Source organism: Synchiropus splendidus, chromosome 10 (genome assembly GCF_027744825.2).
Source record: "Synchiropus splendidus isolate RoL2022-P1 chromosome 10, RoL_Sspl_1.0, whole genome shotgun sequence".
NCBI classification, from domain to species: Eukaryota; Metazoa; Chordata; class Actinopteri; order Syngnathiformes; family Callionymidae; genus Synchiropus; species Synchiropus splendidus.
This window is the reverse complement of record NC_071343.1, coordinates 4,856,450-4,877,179: the sequence shown is the minus strand read 5'-3', so window position 1 is coordinate 4,877,179 and position 20,730 is coordinate 4,856,450. Positions and strand designations below refer to the sequence as shown.

Below are 20,730 nucleotides of genomic sequence, written 5' to 3'. Positions count from 1 at the left end.
AACAGTGTGTTAATCAAGTGACATCTGAAACACAAATAAAAATTCAGAAAAAAACATACAGTTGCAAACAGAAGGGAAGTGGAACGCCTCAACAGGTGAATTGTATGACTAACACAGAGTCATGACGACCATAGAAACAGACACATCCAACGAGCAAGCCGTTGGATTGGTCACTCTACACAGGCAGGGGAGCGTTTTTACACATGCTGCTCAGCGACAGTGTAATAACATGCAATGGTGGAAAATAAAAGATTATGCTACATCCATCCTTCAATTGATGACTTTCACAATCACATCCTTATAGCTTGGTGACTATAAATTGTGTAGCTTTGTATGTGTATTAACACCAGGTTGTTTTTAGTCAACATCTGGACGTCAGTGCTCGCTGTGTCAACTGTTGCTGCTAGTTCAGTCACGTTTATTGGACTTCAGGCCCATGAACAAAAAGAAAAAATGCTTTTAAAAAAATAAGTTTAAAAAATGTTGTCATGGGTGTCGGTCCTGGAGAGAGCAGATGAGTCCTGCCTTCAGAAAGTAAAAGAGGAGGTGGGCGGGACAGCCAGATTCGGAAGTGAGTCAAAGGGGTGTCTCTGCACCCGTTGAGTTAGTGAAGACCGTAGTACCTTTATGCTTGTCCCGTTTATGCCTTAGTGCCTGAAGGGGTCTTATTCTGGCTAGGGCCTGCTCACGCTGGTTCATAAAAATGGGGCCAGGAAAAACAAGGGGGCCTGAGGGAGAAAGAAACTTTGACATGCATGCACAATGCTCACAAATGGAAATCAAACACAGGATAATACAACTTGTCACCACAACAATTCACGCTGAAAATTATAGACACCAAAAGCAAGGGGTCGGGGAGGGGTCACAACACCCACACAGCACCTCAAACAAATCTTCAAATGACGGGTTTAGATATATTGTTAACACACTGGCCATCAGTCGCTGCCTAAGCTTCACTCACAATTTTGCAGCCTCACAATCAATATTCGTACCTCGCCCCTCCTCCAGTCTGTGGCGGCGGTTGATCCTCTGCCGCTTCTCCTCCTGGCGGATTTGAATGTGCTCCTCGATGTTGACTCCTGGGGGGGGAGGGACAGGTACAGCTGATAACACAAAAAAGGCCGCAGGTACAGGCAGGCCAGACAGGATGCAAGGAGAGATGGAAGGAAGGACAGAGCAGAACAGAACAAAACAGGACACACATCAATGAATCGTGGCGGGGTGATGTGAAAAAGCAACAACACAAGAACAAAATAAAGGATGAGCCATAGCAGGCGCATGAGATACCACAGACAAGCGACACTGAGCAGCTGGCACATTTAAATACGCTGCATAGTGATGACGGTGTGCTCCGGGCAGATGAATATGAAGTCTACAGATAACACCGACCCAGATGTATGTGATTCTAATAAATAATGAATGCAATGACTCAACGTGAATCTTATCATACCAAGAAGCAGGTCCAGCGGAATCATCTCTTTCACAGCATCAAAGATCCCTCTCTGTCTGGCCTCCTGACCGTCCAGTTCCCTCGCACAAGCTTTGCAGCAGCCACACGCCGAGCAGCCGGACTCCCCGGACCCGCAGCCACAGATACTGGTGGAAAGGCGGAAGAATAAGTGCCGCAGCATTGAAAAACGCAAGCCGTGACCCCAAAACGATACTCCCACAGCACTGCCTATATGTGTGGCATCAGATCTCTAAGTGCGTCTTCTTACCCTCCAGGAACTCTGTCGGGGCGTCCGCTGCTGACACAGCTCGCCCCGTAGCCCGTGCAGTCCCCACACACGGTGCAAACCATGCACTGGTCCAGCTTCCACTTGTGCAGGCCGGGCTGACACATCATGCTTTTCTCTTCCTTCTCCTCCAGCTCGTCCTCCAGGTCCTCGTCCATAGCGGTGGCCATGCTCTCCACACCAAAGGCTAAAATTAAGAGCAAATATTACCCGATAAAGAAGCAGTTTGATTTATGGAGTGGTGTTAGAAGGTGGTTGCCAAGGCAACTTGAGATCTCATTTTTCTGTATGTGTATATGTCACAGAAGAGGGAGTTTGAATTCAGCTTTTTTGCACCACACATAAAGAGACTTTGTAGACGGACAGAGACACAGTGATGGTGATCACTCTGACAACCCCCCACCTCGGCCTGCTCCCCCTGTTGTCTTGTGCCGTTACAAAGACATACAAGGGAGTGTTGTTACTAACCCATGATGACAGCGTCAAGAGGAATCTGCACAGGGAGGCCAGCTAAATTCTGACCCTGCATTTGGATGTAGAAGGAAGAAATGCATGGTGTATCAGAGGAACCTTCATCTCACCTTTCCCAGCCTGGCTCATTGCGCCGGTGTCTCTGCCACACTGGCCCTTATTATTCACCCCGAATGTCCAGACCTCCCCGCTTTTGGTCAAGACACACGTGTGAGCCTTTCCCATTGCAACCTGAGTAACAAAGTGACCCTTCAGGTCCGTCACTTGGCCTGAGGATGACATAAACACAGCATAGGGGTAAATAATGTGGGAAGAAGGAGAGTTTTATTAAAACCTTTCAGTTTGTTGTGAGGTAAGAAATACTAAGAAAAATACTGGGACAGTGCATACCTCTGTCGCACTCCACCCCAACAGTGATTTTTTTTAAAATACCAAATATATTGTACTATAGGTATTTCAACTGTATATTTAATCTTAAAGACATTGCGACAGCAATGTGACAGCAGACAGCAGATGAAAATGGCAGAAAGGTGCTCCAAGGCTATAACAGAATATGTTTAATACAAACAAGCACACAAATCAATTTTGATATAAGACTCCACACCACCTTTTATAAATATGCAAACTGTCTGGAGTGTCTCCAGTAACACAATAATTACTCTAACTGACCTACAGAATCCAAAACTGTGGTGCACGGTAACTCACAAGTGCTGTCACTGTAGATGGCGTCTTTCCCAAACATGTAGAGCTCGCCCTCCTTGGTGACGATGCTGCTGCTCCCATTGTTGCACGCCGTGTACACCGCCGTCTTGGTCTCCAACTTGATCATTTTCTTGGGTTTGTAGGGTTTGGGCTGTCTCCGGCTTTTGGCTGCAGGAGACCAAATATACACTCTCATAAAACATCTTCAAAGAATCTGCTACTTGAGCAAGAGTTTGTGTTAGGCTTCAATGGAAGGAGAGCGTGACATGTGACCATAGCGACTTTAGTGTTTTTAAGATTGAAAAGCCAGCAAATATTTCTAATGTTTAAACACGCTCTGCCACTTATTTACTGAGGAAACGTTAGAAGTGTGATCAGGGATTAAAAGATATTAAAAGAAAAGCTTCAGTTGACTGAAAAGTTGGATTTAAATCCTCCATAAACTCAACAGTCTATTGCATGAAGATGAAACTCTGAGTGTGTACAAGGATTACTGCAACATAATTTGATCAAATGAATTTGTTTGGATGGCTAAAGCTACTTCTCCCTGCAGCAGAGATAAGATTAGATTTGCATTTATTGAAACATGCGACCGAAATGAGAGTCCAAAAGTGGAGCAGGTTCACGAGGATGTATCAGATCTGGACATTTTCAGTGATATCTCAAACATCTGAATCATCTCACTTGATTCTCCATCCTCTCCTTTGCTGGCGGAGCCGGTGAAGAACACGCTTCCGTCTTCGGCCACCAAAAGAGCGTGAGAGCCATCGTGGCCGACGGAGAACTGAAGAATCTTGGGAGACTTTGTGATGGGCAGTTCCACCCATTTTCCCGCAGACGGGCCGCCCTGTTTGATTCCCAGGCTCTGATATTTTCCTGTGTAGTAGATCTGGTGAGGGAGAGACAGTTTTCAATTTAAAGCCCCACAAAGCTTGTTCAAATCATTCAATGTGTGTTGGACGATGGTGGTTTGACGCAGACCTTTGTCGCGTCAAACACATGCCTGCAACAGAGTCATTCACCAAGATCACTTATAAGCTGCTCCTATTTTTACTCATCCATCTGCTTCAGGTTAGCGTAATCTGCTGATAAGGTGCGCCGTGAGATTAAGAGTTAAAAATGATCAACAGGCAACTGTTCCCTTCTCTATCTACAAAGCACCACACCTAGTAGGCAGATACACACAACCACACCTGACACACCCCGACCAACTACATAGTTAGCATTCCCCTGTGACGAGCACTGTCAGCAAAAAATATCTCATGCATTCTCTTCCACAGTGGCAGAGCTTGAGACACCAAAAAGACCAGAAACAACAGAAGCCCTTTCAACAATCGGAGTGACAATGCAAGTCTTGCTGCGGTGATCGATGTGCCAGTCATTCGGAGCACATGTAATGTGACATGAAGACAGCTTTTAGATCCACAAGTCGTAGTAGTAAAAGATAGAAAAATATTTGCCTTTGACACCGGATCTTAAGTTGGAAATTTTTGTTACACTTTATATTATGTTCTCTATAACAATTATTAGTTCATTCATAACACATCATATTTATAAAGCTGTATAGAAGCTGTTATTAATGTCCATGAGCAGATGACAACTTCTGTTCAATGTTTCTTAAGAAATATAAGGGTTTAAGGGTCGTAAGAGTCTTTAGAACTAGATTAAATAAAGTCCACAATTTATTATACATGTTATTATATATGTTTAAAAAATGAGCATCTAAAGTTAAATGTGAATGAAAACTTGTGAAGCAATGGCTTCTATGGTAAGATCCAATAGGTATTTCAGTCTTGACAACACAAAGGAACATAACTGATCATTACAGTCCCTTTAAATTGTCCACATATACTGTATTTTTTATGTCCCTTGTACACAACTTTAAGAATGAAATCGATCTCAACTAACATGATGAAAAACACTGCAACATTAAAATGCGAGTGAACGATGGCAGTTACACTTCAGATTTGGGAACTTAAATTATCATAAATAACGTGTGTATTAGCAGCATATTAGACATTTTTTAATCAAAATTGAGTACTTATTAGCATGTTGTCAAGACTGAATACATTTGACCTTCGAATGGTCACCATATGTTCACTGTGAACAACACCATAATCACAGATTATGAACAGTAAACAAGCAAGTAATTAGTTTATTCATGGTTCATACATTTGACCCAACCTAAAGTGTTAGCAAAAATACATTTGAAAATGCAAGTCATTCATTAAAATTGCAATTGATTTGAAACATAACTTAAAGGTAAGTAGGTACACATGTAAAAATAAATCTAACCAGTAGCAGGACTACAACAGAACATTTGAAAGCATTAAATGACTTGGTCACATTTAAGCTTCCAACATTTCCCTTGACATTGAACCCTCTTCCAGTTCCTGTGGATGAATACAAATATGCTCCCAGGTCAACAGATCTCATTCCATCTGAACCAGGGACACCTCACTAATCGGGCCAGACAGATACTGGATCAACTGGCTTCTCACAACATGTAGACGTAGTAGATCTACTTTGAGTCCCTCCTGAATGACTCACTCGAACTTTAAAAAAAGACACCAGTGGAGAAAATCAAGTTCTGCCACTGGAGCTCCAGATACACTTCTGTACCATGTGTCATCACATGTTACAGGATATTAGAGCAGTCTGATGACACCTTCAGGTAACTTCCAATATCTCATGAAGGCCAATAGAAAAAATAATCTGGAGTCACTAGCCTTCCAGACATAATCCATGCCGAGCAAAGGAACAACTCTTAACTACAGTATGATTTTATTGAAAACTGAAGTGGTTATCTTGTGTCACACTGAAGACAAAACAGACCTTAAACTAACCTTGGTTTTGTTTCACTATTTCACAGTACAAAACAAACTCCGCTCACCTTCCCAGAGGCCGTTTTCATGAGAGCGAACTCTCTGCCAGCTCCGAGCAGCGCTGCCTCCTCATCAAACCCAGTGCCTGTGGAACAAGCACGTGGGGAAAACAGAAGTTAGGAAACGTGGCAGAAAAATAATAGTGGCAGGGTATTATGCAATCACTCACTGATGATGTGTAGATCCTTCTCGAGGTCAAACAGGGAGATTCCACAGGCGTGCAGACATTTTCTTGCCAGCTTGAGCTGCAGTTCCTGCTGCAGAGCTGGGTCAGAGCTCATGGTATAGATGCGCACCACGAAACCATCCTGCAGCAGAGAGAAGAGTTAACCTGCTACTTATGCAGGATAAATAGCAATTGAAGACTGTAAATTCCCCACAATATAGAACAGGATTAAAAAATTTTTAACAGACATAAAACATCAAGGAAAGTCAAATGCAGAAAGGAAAATGTCCTGCATCGTTGATAAGATCATGATTATATCAGACTTTTCATGGAGTACATTTAGATCTAACTCTCTGTCATATTGTAATGCTCTATTCAAAAGTTCATGTTGGGAATAAACAGATAAGTCATGTCAACATCATGTCACTAATGATGTTGATATTAGTTATGAAGATTTCGTTCAAACAATTGTATTATTTTTATATGTCTACATCATCTTAAATATGTTTTGAATTGATATACATTATTGTTGTCTAACCAGAGCAAGATATACAAAATACACTAAAATAAAATTGGTGAAAAAAAGACTAAATGACGAATAAATATCAGGGGAAAATATAATATATAAAAAATAAATCACAAAAATAGGTGAAATAAAATGTCAAAATCTGAATATAACATATAAATTATGTTATTAAAAAATACAATCAGGAATCTGTGTCAATCCACCATATCAAGGAGTGATGTTGAACTCCTATTCAGCACCATGGTATTTATAAAATAGATTAGTGAAAATGCTCATGATAAAATAATCAAATATATAACTCTGGAAGCAGAATAAAAAACAAACTTAAATGTCAATGAATTAAGTCCGTCATAAATAAATAAGCAGAAGACATCAGTAAGATTGAAATCAAAAGTCTTAAAAGACAGTGCATGAGGAACGTGCTGAACAATAACAACCACAGATAACTCTTCACTGCTACCACACAGTTATAAATCCATGAATAGAAAGCGTAAATACCACAAATAACCATGCATATGCAATAAAAACATTGACTGGTGTACAACTTCACACATGCCTAGAAGGCGATGCACACCCAAATGCAATCTCTTTTCCAATTGAAAGAGCATCAGCAATCCAAGTCGCCGTGTGCCTCTGTAGTCAGACCGATGCAATTGCAGACATATGGGTATAAAGCCGAGCCGCCTCCTCCCCCACTCACAGTGCTAATGCAAAGAGCTTAAGCTCTCTAGAGAATACCCACATGTGCCACCGCACTCACTGCCACGCCCACCTACGCTCAGACAGCTGGTGATCAGCTGAGGGACCTTTCCAGAACCACTCAGGGTTTCTTCTTTTTGAGTGTGATAATAGACCCCAGTTAAAACCTAAACGGATGCTTTATCACACTGACAAGCCTCTGCATGGTCTGATAGCTACACCAAAAGACAAGTTGTGTGGTGCAGGCTGATGTATCAAGGCTAGGGTGAGCGATTGAGGCCATTGGAGATGTGTCACAGCAGCAAGCAGAGGATGTCCTGGGGGAGTGACAGCAGGTGCAGAACCGCAAAGTTGAGGGCAGCATCTTCACTGCCAGCACTCGCAATCCAACTATAAAATCTAGCTGAAGAATTCCATCTTTTCAGTCAGCTAAGTGTCTTGTGTCACCAAAGTGGAGTGTTTCATTGAGTTAATGAATGATTCACCAGTGACATACACAACACTTCAGAATTATGAGGAGAATGTTATGCATCAGTTGTCAGTTGTTTAAGTTTGTCTCCGGGAGACAGCAGGAGTCATAGGCAGACCAGGGAACGGGTGTCATCGTGAGGTTAAACCTAGCGCTTACATCTTTGCAGGCTGCGATCTGATTGATGTACTCCCCGTCCGTGAAGAGAATGTTCTGTCCGTCTGAGTGTTGGCCTGAAACAGTGGAGACAGGATGTTGTTCATTGATCTTTCATCGTGTCAAATTTTTAAGCAATGGCATGGACATCTCTGGTTACCAGGCATAGTGACGACGCCCTCGTGCTCCAACGTCTCAGGGTTGATTTTGATGGCTGACATGCTGTGGTTGCAGGTGTCCCGGTACAACAGGTAGCCCTGCAGAGAGACATCCCACTCACTACACAATCACTATCCAAACAGGCTACAGTGCAGTCGTAGCCCGTAGATGAACTAGTAATGAAAGTCGAGATCAATATTTGCTTATTTACTGAAGCTATCTTATGAACCTACCTGAGCGAACCCAAGCCACGATCTCTTCTCTTTACGGTTCCGTATTCGAGATGTGGAGTTGTAAACATGGCCCTGTAAGACAGCAAGAGTTCATGAACTATGCAATACAACATTTCAAGTACAATTTTTCGACATTCACAAACCACAAGAATAAACTACGACACTAGTCTTTTGTAGATTGCCAATAGATGATATTAAGGATATTAAGTTATGATAACAATAACCAAAATATATATAATAATGATTATTATTTCTAAAATACTGACAAAATGAAGACTTGTCATGACATAAATATGAGAGGGGGGAAAAACAGTTGTGAACAACAGTGCGGACAAATCATTGCCTTCAAGAGTGCATCACGTGACAGGTCGAAGTGACTTGAATTTTTAATAGTGTCTATTGATTTAGTTACTGGCTTGTTGTGTTCCATTCAAAAATCAACAACGCTTGTGACAAACCCATGAACAATCCGGCACCATACATACCCTCACAGTACCGCTGTATCCGGAGCCCACTTTGTAGAGTCCGTCTTTGCAAAGCAAGTAAAGAAACGAGCCGTCCGTCTGCAGAAGACAGCGTTCGTCCTCATCGATGGCGACCTCTTTCAGGAACCATTTGTTCATCAGGGCTGCATGTTTGATGCCGTTGCTGAACCAGTCCTGGATTTGGATCTTTCCTACCAGCACCGCCTGCACACTCCTCTGCAGGGCGTTCAGAATGGTGGGCACCTGATGGAAACGGACAAATGACCACGCATGAAAACATGAAATAAACTCGAGACTAAGAACTTGGGCTGTTATTCCCGGCACGACCCAAATACATCCTTCACACGTCTCACACCATTATCTCAAAAACTGCGATTACACACACCCCACTGATCTCCTTGTTCAGACAGAAATGTGTAGCGCAAAAAAGGCTTCCCAGCAGCCTGCCAGCTATAGTGATGATTCACAGTCTAGACAATTCCTAAAAAATGAAATAACAGAGAGAGAGAAAAGAAAAACAAAGCTTTTGTCTGCGTGAAAGTGTGTCAGCCATCTTAGGTGTGAATTTCACATCTGCCACGAACTGAAAAACCTGACACATACAAGCCGACAGTATAGTAATGCAGCTCCGTTACACAGTGAACAAAAGCAGACTGTGGCAGTGAAGTTCTAAATGACATCTTCGAGGTCGAAATAAACACAATCCCTGTTAATTGGCAGAGGAATGCAGGCAGTGGGATCAAACGTCAGACCTGAAGAGGCTTGGCATTTTCCAAAATCTAATTTGTGCAGTCCAGACTGTGGCCAGAGGCTTTGCGCTCCACAAAAGACGACAGATGACTTCCCAGTAAACAATGCACACGTGTGTTAAAGCAGCCTCTGATAACAACCAGCAGGGAAACGTGACACTTTGACGAGTTAAATTACAAAAAAGGACCACACAGATGAAGCAATTCATAAATTAATTCAACAAGATATTGCAGTTAAACTAAAACAATGTCTTCTGATTTAAGACTCCATCCATTGTTAATCTGGGGTGTGAGGGTATCGAGGAGGAAACCGAGGTAAAGGGGCCTCACTGCTCACTTCAGAGGTGGCCACAGCAGATCATCTTCCTCCATCTCACCCTGCCCTCTGCTTCCTCTTCTCTCAAACCTACAAACCTCATGTCCTCCTTCACCTCGTACATAACTCTCCGCTTTGGTCTTCCTCTCCACCTTCTGCCTGGCAGTTCCAACCTCAACATCTTCTACCAATGTACTGGCTCTCTCTCCTCTGTACATGTCCAAACCATCTCCATCTAGCTTCTCTGACTTGGTCTCCTAAACACCTGAGCACATGTGCTGTCCCTCTGATCCTATCATCATCCTGCTCACTCCCAGAGAGAAGCTCAGCATCTTTATCTCTGTTACCTCCAGCTCTGCCTCCTGTCTTTTTCACTGTTTCCACACCATACACTGCTGGCCTCACCACCCTTTTGTACACGTTCCCCTTCATCCTTGCCGACACTCTTTTGTCACACATGACACATTTCTCCAATTATTGCATCCTGCCTGCACCCGCTTCACCTCTTTCTCACACTCTCCATTGGCCTGGACCGGGCTTGGGAACAGTGTAAGATGAAACTGAAACCCCCACGGCTGCATTCTTTAAGGAAGAGTCAATTCACCTGTATTTCATGCACCAGCATTTCAGTCACTATCCGAAGCTTGCGACCACAGGTGAGCAAGGACTATGAATGAAACTCAGTTCTTTTTCACCGCGACAGACCAACACATCCAAGATCCAGATCCAACACACTCTTCCCACACTTCTGAACCCCAAGACACTTGAACTCTGTTTTTCAAATCACAGTATTTGCGATTTGAAAATCACATTCCATTGCGAAGGTGATTTGAAGATAAAAAGGCCTAGAGCAACTATCAACCAAAAACAGAAAACCAAACTGCCACAGAGCGAAAATATCAATCGCTGCGTGAATCAGAGGGGTTTTCCTCATTCACCCCATCAGCAAAGAGCACAATGCTTACCACACAAATGAAGTAAATAGAAGAGCTGTGTTTGAAGCGGCAATGTTAGTTGGTGTTACACAACACTACTGCCACCTGCAGAACTCTCAGTGCGCTCAATGATATTTCAAATGTGTAAAGAAGGTATTAAATTATACCGGTAACCAGAAATCAGTGGTCAGTGGGTAGCAACAAGACCAGTTCCCAAACTCATTATTCGTAGAGAGCTATAGAGCCTCCAGACAACTGCACACAAAATAAAGAAGAGGTCAGATACCTGTATGGTCTGGCAGGCATGGCTGCCATTGTTGGTGAGGATGGCTGACACAGCCTGCAGGATCTTCCCCGTGTCTCCCCAGGACACCACCAAGCTGAAGAGACAGGCACAGGACAGCGCAGTGATGGCTTGTCCCGTCGGATCATTGGGTCCTGTGCTGCGGACGGTGGTCTCCAGCAACAGCTGGAACAGAGACTCTGAATGTGGAAAGAGCTTTTTAGATGGGTGGATATTTCCAACAGAAACAACTGGAGAAAGATGAGCACTCTTCCTCACCGAGAACATCAGGCGGTTCAGTCTGGAAGCCCTCAGGCTGTTGGCCCTGCAGCATGTCCAGCAGGGCCTGCAGACTGCGCAGGCATAGTGACGGATGAGAGAAGCGGGTCTCCTTTATCAGCTCAAAGACCCCGCATAAACCGATGCCAATGATCTGTAGAAACAGACGGACACCTTTTTAGTGATGCCTTCCTGTGCTATATTGCATCAATCACAGACAACGGCGAAGGGAGGGTCGGACCGGAAGCCTCTTGGGTCTGTTTCAGTCACCGAATATATATATATATATATATATATATCAAAAATCAATCAACGAGCTGATAAGATGCATTGACATTGACACAGGAATCGTTGCAATCTAATCAATTCGTATCAGCAGACTGCTGACAGCACCGCTTTAAGATTTACAGTGGTGAAGAAACGCACGCAGAGGAGTAATAGAAATATGTTGGGGTGGACCAGAGGAGACTGCAAGACTCCTCAGGAAGGAGATTCCGGAGTGACAACAGAGTCTAATTAAATGTGTGGATGCTGTGATACCGGTACCTTCGGGAGCTTGATGGCCGGCTCGCGGTACTCCTCCTCCTCCTCGCTGTCGGAGTCACCACTCTGCACCGAGCTCCTGGAGGCTAGAGCTAAGGAGGCCTCCCTCTGCTGCCAGTCCAGCACACAGTGCCGGACGTTGCAGTACACGTTGAATGCCGACGGGTTGCTGTGCACCTTGATGTCAGGCACACAGAGGGCTCCATCCAAACTCTCTGCCTGCGAGGTGAAATGAAGTGAGATTTGAGAGTCCATTTTGAAGTGCAATCTTCTTTCTGAATTTCTCATAAGGGTTTGCCACAACAATTCCTAATCCTACAACACGGAAGCAAAACATTAGGTGAGAATCAAGGATAGTCCAGAGTGCAGTAATGTGACGCCCACCTTATATTGCATCCATGAAAAATGGATAAAAGTCTGCCCTGACATAATACTTGAATAACTTTTTTATTGTAGCCTACTGCTAAATGCATTTTCTTTCCAGGTGGTTTATATGATAAGTTTGATAAGTGACTTGAATATAACCAACTATCATCCAAGCATTTGATAAGAGCTCATCAGTTTTCTTGCCAGCATTCCAACAAGCAGGATAAAGATGAACTGTATTGATCACTCCTTTGTGCAGCGTTGACCTTTTGGAATAAGAGTCAGAAGGGGGTGATGTCATCTATTTGTGGAGAGAGGTCATTCTTTTTCAGCTCAAACCATCGGGGAGGACATTAGCTGCCTATCTCCTCCTGCGCTCTGTGGCTCGCGCCGGAGCATTAGCGACAGAGCCGCTGCGCAGTCCAGGAGCCGAGTTACTGGAAGGAGCACTCCCAGCCCAATCGACAGCAGACTAATGCCTTTCTAACCCGATGCCAGGCTTCAGGAGTGACACCAGTTGTTTCTGAAGACGCATGAGCGATTGGTGTGGAATGCAATAATGAAGAGAACAGGATTTAAATCATTACAATGATGCATTTTTTGCACAGTATTTAGTGATAATTCAGTCAGAAAATGGTTTTAGAAAAGATTGTGGAGGAGGATCAGGTTCTGAGAAACACACGTTCATGAAGACAAACAGGGAGATTCCTTTCCCGGAGAACGAAAACATTGATTGCATGAATAAGCCAATACAGATAAATTTAACTGAGGTCAAGCTCTGACTTCCATGTGACTCATTTATGACCCAGCTAGTAGCGGACACATGACAGCACGGACACTCATTACTGGTCTGCAGCGGCACCACCCTTTACGCAACAAACTGCACTTTGATTGTCTTGACAGCTATGGAAGCTTTGAACTATCCTTCCATGACTCCATATCTCTTACGACTATCATAATATTCACCAAGTAATAGTATATCTGAAAGCAATAACGTCACTCCTTGGCTCACCGTGTCTATTAAAAAAAATCTGGCAGCACGAGACGACAATTCATTAGTTAATATGGTGTAGGTTACATGGTTACACTTGAAAGCAGCAGCAGAACAACAAGTCTCTTGCTGCACTTAACAGTGGATTTAATCGTCATCTAAGGACCAGGAAGCACAGACACTGCACTCAGACGGCACCGCACTCTCAGGATTTATCGCCACACATGACAACGCAGTGTCTGTGAAAGCCAGTGCTACATCGTGAGCTGATTTCAGGCCTTTCTCCATGAGCCCTTTTTTTTCCTAAAAACACTGGCTACCCCTGTTGCAACATGACTTTCAAAAGCTTTTAAAATATTTTTCCAGCGCTTGACAGAAGACACACAATGAGCAGAGCAGTGATTTTGTTATTTCATGCATGCACATATCAGAAGCGCACTGGAAATGACCTTTAATATGGCAGATGAAAGGCACCAACAGATGGCACAGTAATTGCATCTCTGTCGATTTTAAACCTGCTGTGTTGTCACCTATCCAGCTGATACAAATATGGTCTCCTCATGGCACCAAGGACAAAACTCTTCCCTGCTTTTGTTGTCAAAGGCAAGAGAACACTTGCACTTGAGGGTTTCTTCAAGTCAAGACTAGGCCATCCTTATATGTTTGGAAAGTCCTGCATTGTCTTCTGAATGTTGATCTACTCTCAGTATTTATTATAATTTACCACAAAAATATAGATCAGAAAAAGCAGATAGTATCAAGAGTCACCAAACCTAACTTTGAAAAGCATAACTAACTGCACTGCAAACAAACATTAACTTCTTCCCGGTAGCACATGATGGCGAGCAATATGACCTTTGACCTGTACCAACATTAGGCTGAGAAGAAGTTCAAACTTTGATGAACTCCAATAATAAATTCAACACTATTAATCGACAACAAATAATGCAAACAATCCGTCATCGACCACCAGGAGAGGTGAAATCATGCCAATCTTCTAGGTAGAGGAGATGGAGGCAGGGAATGGTTGCCATGGAGATATAGCACAATCAGGTCGCTCGGCAACAGGCCGTCATGGACATAGAGGACCGACTCCTATGTGTCTCACACTCAGCCAGTCAGCGAAGGGCATTTCTGTCCAGACAGAACAAGTAGCTTCCCTCCACTTCAGTTTCGAGTCGAAATATTCCTGACAGGTTTTTGCATCAGACCTTTTCACCTTAGCAGTTCACAGTGCAACATCCTACCATTGAAACTTGACATCTGCAGAGATGATCCCTATTTTTGTTCAACAAAGAGAGTGGATGAAACACTAAAAGCGAAAACATTCTCTCCCTAACACGTGCTTTAATTTTTTAACAGAGACGCAAGTCCTGTCAAGATGTTTTTACAAATCACCGACTTGCCTTGCAGGAAAGAACATTTATATAAAAAGCTTTTTTGCATGGTTTACCTAAGAAAATTAAGCGAAGCAATACACATTTGTAGACACACCATCTTAAATTATTAGTGACAGGCAAATACATGACTGATATTTATTCAGTTGGTGAATGGGATTGTGCAGATTTTGAACAGTGCAAATAAAATGCATAGCATTTCTTACCTTTGTCCTTGGTTTCACCTTTGACTTGACCTTCTGTCGCCGCTTTAATTTCTTCTTGCTTAAGGCCTTCTTTCCCCTGGAATCATTGCAAACAAATTAGTGAAACTTGAGAATCAAAACTTTCAGTTCACAGTTCCTATTTATGTGGAGTGAAACTGTCAGGCAAGCATGCTGTCCCCCCACCGTCCTCCTCCTTTTTCTGCAGGCTCCAAAACCGTAGTACGATGACCTCATCCTCAGGACACCTCATAACAATGATGTATAATCTCATTGCAATCTGAGCTCCCTGTGTTCCATCCCCACATTCTTAAAGAATGTAATAATACATGCCAATAAAATATTTTACCATCTGCTTATAACAATAACATCAGCTCTTGACTGAAAAGGGGATCCAATTTGAAGCCATATTTATGAAACATCTACTGCTGCATGGGATGGACATTTGTACACACTTCATCACTGAGAAATCAAGTTTGCAGTTGGTATTAAGTCAATTTATCACCTCAAATTGACGACATTTATTCACCTTAGTTGTGTTTAATGATGAACATTATTTCTCTGAAGTAAGTCTAGGCTTCTTCACGGAAACTGCTGCCCCTGTGACCCAAGCTGTGACAAGCAGAGGCAAATGCTTTTCTAAATAACTAACATGTTAAACGCCACATCAATCACATTATTTACATCACGTCTTATGAAGTAAATTAAGCCAGGAGGAGCAATTTCATCCATTTTAAATAAAATTTTGAACACAGAACAGGCTTCGGTCACATATACTGAGAAGATTTGGGAAGCAGTTGTGACCATAACCATGACTACATATCATAAAAGTAGCAATAAAGTAGCAACCTTTAAAACTTGGATAGTCATCTTTATTATAGACCCGAATGACTTGAATGGACTTGGACATGAAACTAGTATTAAATGATAATATATTATTTGTGAACAACAATGTTTGACTCCACAATAATAACGTAATATTATGTAATATTGTTTGACAGGGAGAGAGGATGAAGACAGCAGGATGACAACAGTCACTGAGGGAGGATCCTGTTTTCAACCTGGCGAAAATGACGTAACTGTATTTCCCATAAACACGAATGTTTACATCCATTTCTTTGCCGTGTCACTACTATATCTTCATGAATCGAAGTCTCAAATTGAACAACATGCCTACTGGGCACAACATTGGGGATTTACCGGCAGAAAATGAGGGAAAGGCTTGACGCTTCTTGTTGTTAGCTAACGCTATCGGGCCTAATAAACACGCCCAACGTAAAATAATCAAATGATATCAGTGAAATTCAATGCTTGAATAGTTTGTCAAGTCATTCTGACGTTAAGTTTCATTTCTTATGACTGTCCTTTGGGTGGCTGGGCAGCATTCAATGCTACATTGACAGTTAGCCTGCTAGCCTGTCATGAACACAACCACACGCCGTACATGACACAACATCACAGCCAGCGGGGGGGAAACGTTATCCAGAACTAGTTTATGTGTTTGTTACTTCCATTGGTTTGTCAAACTGAATCAACAACGCGACGCAGAGGCGGATTTAGCCTCCCGGGGAGATGAGCTTCCCAGGCTAAGGAAGTCAACGGTGAAATGCTACACAGCGAGCTGACCCCCACAGGAAGTGCCTCCAAATTATGCAGCGACTGGCTGAAATGGACGTGTGCGCCCAAACATATGTCTCGATATGAAGCGAATAAAGCCCCGCGTCGTGTCTCCGGCACCCCCCCGCTCACCTTCCTTGATTGATCCCCTGCTCTTTATCGTTGATGGCGGTCGTGTAAATCCGTCTGTACCGCTCCGCCAGAGCTCGCCCTGAGAGTAAAAGCTGGTACCGAGTCCGGCAGTCCGACTGGGCTCCAGGCGCCGGACAGGAACCCATGCCCGAACCGATGGTAGAGAAGTCGGCTCCGGCGCCGTAAACCACCCGGACACCCATCGCCATGGAGGGCGATGAGGAGGGCAGGAGCCCTCCACCGGCGGCGGCGGCGGCCGCTGCTGCCGCAGCAGCAGCACACATCATGGTGGTGAACAACAATGCATATATCACGCTAGAGCAGCCAGATGAACGCCAGCCGTCAGACGCGAGCCGTTAAATCCACACCATCGTCACGTTACTAGTCCGGGTTGCTCTGCAGGAACAGCATCCAGGATCCCTGGCTGTTGTAATTCACTCTTCAGTTTAGATCCGGCCGCAGCGCCGTTCTTCGCTCCCGACCAAAAACCACCTCAACACGGCGCGATCTAAAACTGCATCTCTTGTGTAGGGTAAATCCTCAGGTGTAGTTAGGTGCGTATAGGTCCCTTGAATGTCTCTTCAGCCCGGAGAGGCAGCACCCTCAGTCGGTCTGCCATCTTAGCTCCATCACCCCTCCCCTCTCCTGCCGAGTGTGGCGTCGCTCACATGCCGCTTCCACTCCCACCCGCTCACCGGATCTACCGCTCCATTTATTTTCGCTTTTCACTTTCACCAACAGTACTAAACGTTTAAAACTATCGCATGGAGCCACGTATAAATACAAATTATTCCTGCGCTTGTAACCGGAGATGTAGCCCCGCCCAATGTAAATGACAACAGGCGCACGACGCGTTTCAATTTTAAAAAACTGAATTTACATCGCAGAGATTCAAATGACGTGTGGTCTGTTGTGCGTAGGTGTGGGAGGAATAAACATAGTATCGTTTTGTTTACCTAAAAAAATGAAATATGACTCATTTTAGAATCTTTCAGTCACTCGCTTAGCGTGGGGGGGACACCCTGGAAAGGTCGATCACAGGACACCAGACAACCACTCACATGCACTCTAGGGCTGCAACGACTTGTCCACTATAACTGGCGACTAAAGGAGACACCAGCAGGTTCACGAGTCGAGACCAGTCATGACAACATCACAGTCCGAAAAAAGAGGCAGCAGAGGCGTGTGTCAATCCGTACACGTCACATGACTAGTCAACGAATGATCATATAATAGCTGTAGAATGCACTCAAAACTACAGACAATTCAGTTAAATTAAAGTCGAAGTTTTTTAGTCTGAGGGAGGAATCCAGAGTGTCCAGAGTAACAAACACCCAAAAGCCTTGAAGAAAGTGGCAAAAATGTAACCACAGCACTAGTGGTTACATGATAAATTCATTGAGCAGTTGATAACAAACAAATGTAAAAACAAATATTTCGCCCTGAAAAACAGCAGCATCCCACACTTCCAGAGTTCCACTTACAATACAACACGTTGCCATCTTTAATGTGGATCACTTGAATTTGAAGCAGTCATGATTAAGAACTTCTAAGTCTGAGGAGTCGCTTTAATAATTTCCTTTGATCAGTTCAAGATCATGTCTGGTGAACCCCACTGAGAATATACTGGGGCTATTTCTCTCAGTAGGCTGGAATCTCACCTGAGTCAGGTTTGGCTTCTGCTGCTGTTGCCTCTTGCATATTTATAATTTTGCTGAGGTGAGCATCTCATCCATACCTGGGACAAGAGACAGAGGACAAGCCTGAGTTCTTTTGACTGTCAGAGGTCGACAGATAGGCCACTGACTTCAGCGTGAAATTACATTCAAGATCCCTTCGTGTGGCCCGCCTCTATTCGGCGGGACACCCGGCTCATTCCCACTAAATCTAACACTGTCATCTAATGTCATCTTATAATTACAGAACCGGAGCCGCCGCTCGTCCTTTATTGGCTGTGAGGAGCTGAAATAGTCCAATGACGGCGGAGGGGCTGGTCGGCAGACTCTTCTCATAGCAACCAGGAAAGCATCCCGAGATTATCATCAGCACTATCATTATCTGAGCACTCGCAGAGGGAACCGACTTCAGGCCACTGAGAAAAGGTCTTCCCACATAAGCTCATGAATGTGAGTTATAAATGAGAGTGAAAATGATACACTTTCTGCCAGATATTGGTCATCTATAAACAACCTGAAGAAGATCGCCTCCATATTTTGTTAGTAGCTAAAAGACAATGCATTATTTAAAGGCAAAGAAACAACAAAATGTGACAGAAACTCCTTAGATCTGCTCAGACAGAAACCCAATCCATGTTCCTTTCACTCTCTCTAGGAATCATGTTCTTACTGTGGTGGGAAAGTGTGTCACTGTCACAGGACGTCTCGACATTGTACACCTTGATGTGTTTCTGGACAAAAGCCTTGGCGTAAAATGTGTCTTCTCTTCAAGTAACACGCAGTACACAGAGGTAAGTCCGTCTTTTATCAAAAACTTCTGCAGTTATTAAAATAAATATGTGCGTTTGATATTTTTCTTTAATTATTATGAGTAAAACATAGTCCATGAGAATTAAAAGAAATTGCAAAACAAAACAATAATAGAGCAACTTCAACTGTGTTCACAGCTGCTAAAATAAAGCAAAAATAAGAAACAACTAGACCCAAGAAACAGCACATAGCGAAGACAAGATCCTCGCACACAGACAGGCCTGCACAGCCCACCACAAATGTTTTTACGGTTAAACAAAGTGTATTTTTAAGGCTGAATTTAGTGTAGAAGTGTGCCTTAACTTCTCCAATGCATGTCAAGTCAAGAAGGAAGGTCAGGCAAGTGCGATTGGGAAACCTCATGAGTCTATGCTATGTTACTGAAGTATTAAAACACTCCTCTGACGTTCAAACACGCCCTTTGGCTCTGTCTTGACTCTCATTACTGAAGTGGCGACACACCTCCACAAGATACAAAGATATTTCAGTTCCTACCCGACGCAGGAACCAATTCCTGAGAGCACCTATCCCCAGACCAACTCCGGACCAAACTGACTCCTAAATACAGTGGACAAAGTCATTCCTTTCTTAATAGAACAGACAGTGTGTGTGTGGTTTTTTTTTTAATAAATCAAGAACTCAACGCTTTCATTGGAACAAACACTATTCAGTTTGGTCATTGGTCTCTACTCAGTCTCAGATCCTCAAAGTCAAGAGCAGTATTGTGCGTTCTGCCGAGAAGGCGATTGGTTGCAGCCTGCCACCTCTTCATGACTCCAGAACCGAGAGATCAGGTCGGATCAGAGCCGACCCTTCTCACCCTGGTCATGTGACCCTGTCACAGGAACAGCTTCTTCCCCTCGGCCATCAGACTATTTTATTTTATTTTATTTTATTCATGACAGCACTTAAATCCAGAACACTGTCCTAGTTGGTGGGATCCCCACTGACCATGGCAATAAAGTTGTTTCTAATTCTGATTCTTTCTCCTGGACTTGGTCTGTGTGTGCTCTGGTCTCGGCTTTGTTTGGTGGCACTTAAAGAGCGGAGGACCAAGGTCTTAGATCTGTGTTCCTTTGTCCATCATTCACATCGATGCAAAAGTTGTGAACAGGATCAAGGAGGTGTTTGAACAGTACATTTGTTTATTATCCTCTAACTGCCTTGCTGTTTGACTTGGGTAATGTGTCGCTGGAAACCTGGTGTGTACTGATTCGCAGTGACCATGGCAACTGCACCACATGAATGAACGAGCGAAGCTCGGATCTTGGCATTGACGACTTGACCTCCGTGTTTTAATTCATAACCCCATGACCTCCGATAACACCTGAGCAGGTTGGTCATGCCCGGGTAGTCTGCATTCCTCGCGTGTCTAAGAGGGTTTCGTCGATCACGCAGACACTCCCTGGCGTGCTATGCACCCTCACATCGTGGCACTCCCAGTCATGAAGTGAAGTCAGGACTCTTGACATTTGTAGTTCAAACATTACCGTCAATCCAAATCGGCCTCGTAAGAGTACAATTGAGGCCAAAGGAAACATGTTGAGTTCAACCCCTGATCTAATTCAGAGTTAAAGTACTCCGTTTCAAAGCTGTTTTGCTTGGAAATGAAAAGTCACAACTCCTTCTTGAGTTATTGTCGCGCACATGCGTGTGGAGTTCAAAGTCCCAGTGTGATAATGTGCAGTAAAAGCACCACACTATGACACAGGTCCCTGAAGTCCAAGGTGAGTCCTATTCTATGAA

General features: G+C 43.6%; 1 protein-coding gene and 1 long non-coding RNA gene across 19 annotated transcripts in view; one reads left to right on the top strand and one right to left on the bottom strand.

Annotated features, from left to right (window-relative positions):
* The window catches only part of mycbp2 (MYC binding protein 2), a 45,253-nt gene extending 28,081 nt beyond the window's left edge, over positions 1-17,172 (bottom strand). For 13 of the 17 annotated variants that reach the window (XM_053876369.1, XM_053876379.1, XM_053876367.1 and 10 more), the window contains exons 1-18: positions 16,499-17,172; positions 14,753-14,828; positions 11,796-12,011; positions 11,250-11,403; positions 10,974-11,170; positions 8,688-8,930; positions 8,203-8,274; positions 7,971-8,067; positions 7,814-7,887; positions 5,964-6,102; positions 5,803-5,879; positions 3,594-3,798; positions 2,913-3,077; positions 2,318-2,476; positions 1,719-1,923; positions 1,451-1,596; positions 993-1,103; positions 624-728 (exon numbers count right to left, since the gene is read on the bottom strand). In XM_053876369.1, coding sequence (XP_053732344.1) covers positions 624-728; positions 993-1,103; positions 1,451-1,596; positions 1,719-1,923; positions 2,318-2,476; positions 2,913-3,077; positions 3,594-3,798; positions 5,803-5,879; positions 5,964-6,102; positions 7,814-7,887; positions 7,971-8,067; positions 8,203-8,274; positions 8,688-8,930; positions 10,974-11,170; positions 11,250-11,403; positions 11,796-12,011; positions 14,753-14,828; positions 16,499-16,785 — 2,728 coding nt within the window. In that variant the 5' untranslated portion in view covers positions 16,786-17,172. The remainder of the gene's footprint in view (positions 1-623; positions 729-992; positions 1,104-1,450; positions 1,597-1,718; positions 1,924-2,317; positions 2,477-2,912; positions 3,078-3,593; positions 3,799-5,802; positions 5,880-5,963; positions 6,103-7,813; positions 7,888-7,970; positions 8,068-8,202; positions 8,275-8,687; positions 8,931-10,973; positions 11,171-11,249; positions 11,404-11,795; positions 12,012-14,752; positions 14,829-16,498) is intronic. The other 4 variants (XM_053876368.1, XM_053876384.1, XM_053876373.1 and 1 more) reach the window with 3 other exon arrangements.
* On the top strand, positions 15,758-19,305 carry LOC128765593 (uncharacterized). 2 transcript variants are annotated; one of them, XR_008415903.1, is made up of 3 exons: positions 15,758-15,824; positions 18,422-18,624; positions 18,830-19,305. It is a non-coding gene; the product is annotated as an uncharacterized LOC128765593 (long non-coding RNA). The 2 variants fall into 2 exon arrangements; XR_008415902.1 differs by lacking the exon at positions 15,758-15,824 and adding an exon at positions 18,136-18,217.
* Positions 19,306-20,730: the final 1,425 nt, after the last annotated feature.